At 39.8% G+C, this 437-nt stretch overlaps 1 protein-coding gene across 1 annotated transcript in view; it reads left to right on the top strand.

Moving 5' to 3' along the window:
- The window catches only part of dda1 (DET1 and DDB1 associated 1), a 19,026-nt gene that overhangs the window by 361 nt on the left and 18,228 nt on the right, over window positions 1-437 (top strand). The window contains exons 2-4 of the mRNA XM_035653599.1: window positions 6-25; window positions 137-188; window positions 345-406. Coding sequence (XP_035509492.1) covers window positions 6-25; window positions 137-188; window positions 345-406 — 134 coding nt within the window. The remainder of the gene's footprint in view (window positions 1-5; window positions 26-136; window positions 189-344; window positions 407-437) is intronic.

The raw sequence follows: 437 nt of genomic DNA, 5'->3' as shown, positions 1-437 counted from the left end.
TGCAGACTCTGTATGTAAAGCATCTGTAAGTAGCCTTTGATAATAATTAAGTTAATATTTGCATAGAGACAGTCAAAAAATACATTAGGAGGATGCACGAGTGTCATTTGTAAGCTCTTGTTGTCGTGTTTTACAGAATCGGAGGCCCTCTGTGTACCTTCCAACACGTGAATACCCCTCTGAACAGAGTAAGTACCAGCTCAAGGTCAAAACTGTGGGAGCAAAGTCCTACACTTACCATAGTAATAATTACATGAATTAACAGATTGTTAATCGAGGATAAACTGGCATTGTTTTGTGTCGACTGTGCTCGGTAATATGCTGACTGACTGTTTGCTCTACAGTTATTGTAACAGAGAAAACCAACATCCTCCTGCGTTATCTCCATCAGCAGTGGGACAAAAAGGTGAGCATGTGCAGTTCTTTGTGAGTTAAAT

Source organism: Morone saxatilis, unplaced genomic scaffold, assembly GCF_004916995.1.
Source record: "Morone saxatilis isolate NCDOM2014 unplaced genomic scaffold, NCSU_SB_2.0 Contig12, whole genome shotgun sequence".
NCBI lineage: Eukaryota > Metazoa > Chordata > Actinopteri > Moronidae > Morone > Morone saxatilis.
Note: the sequence above shows the minus strand (reverse complement) of the source record. Positions and strands in the feature narration are given on the sequence as shown.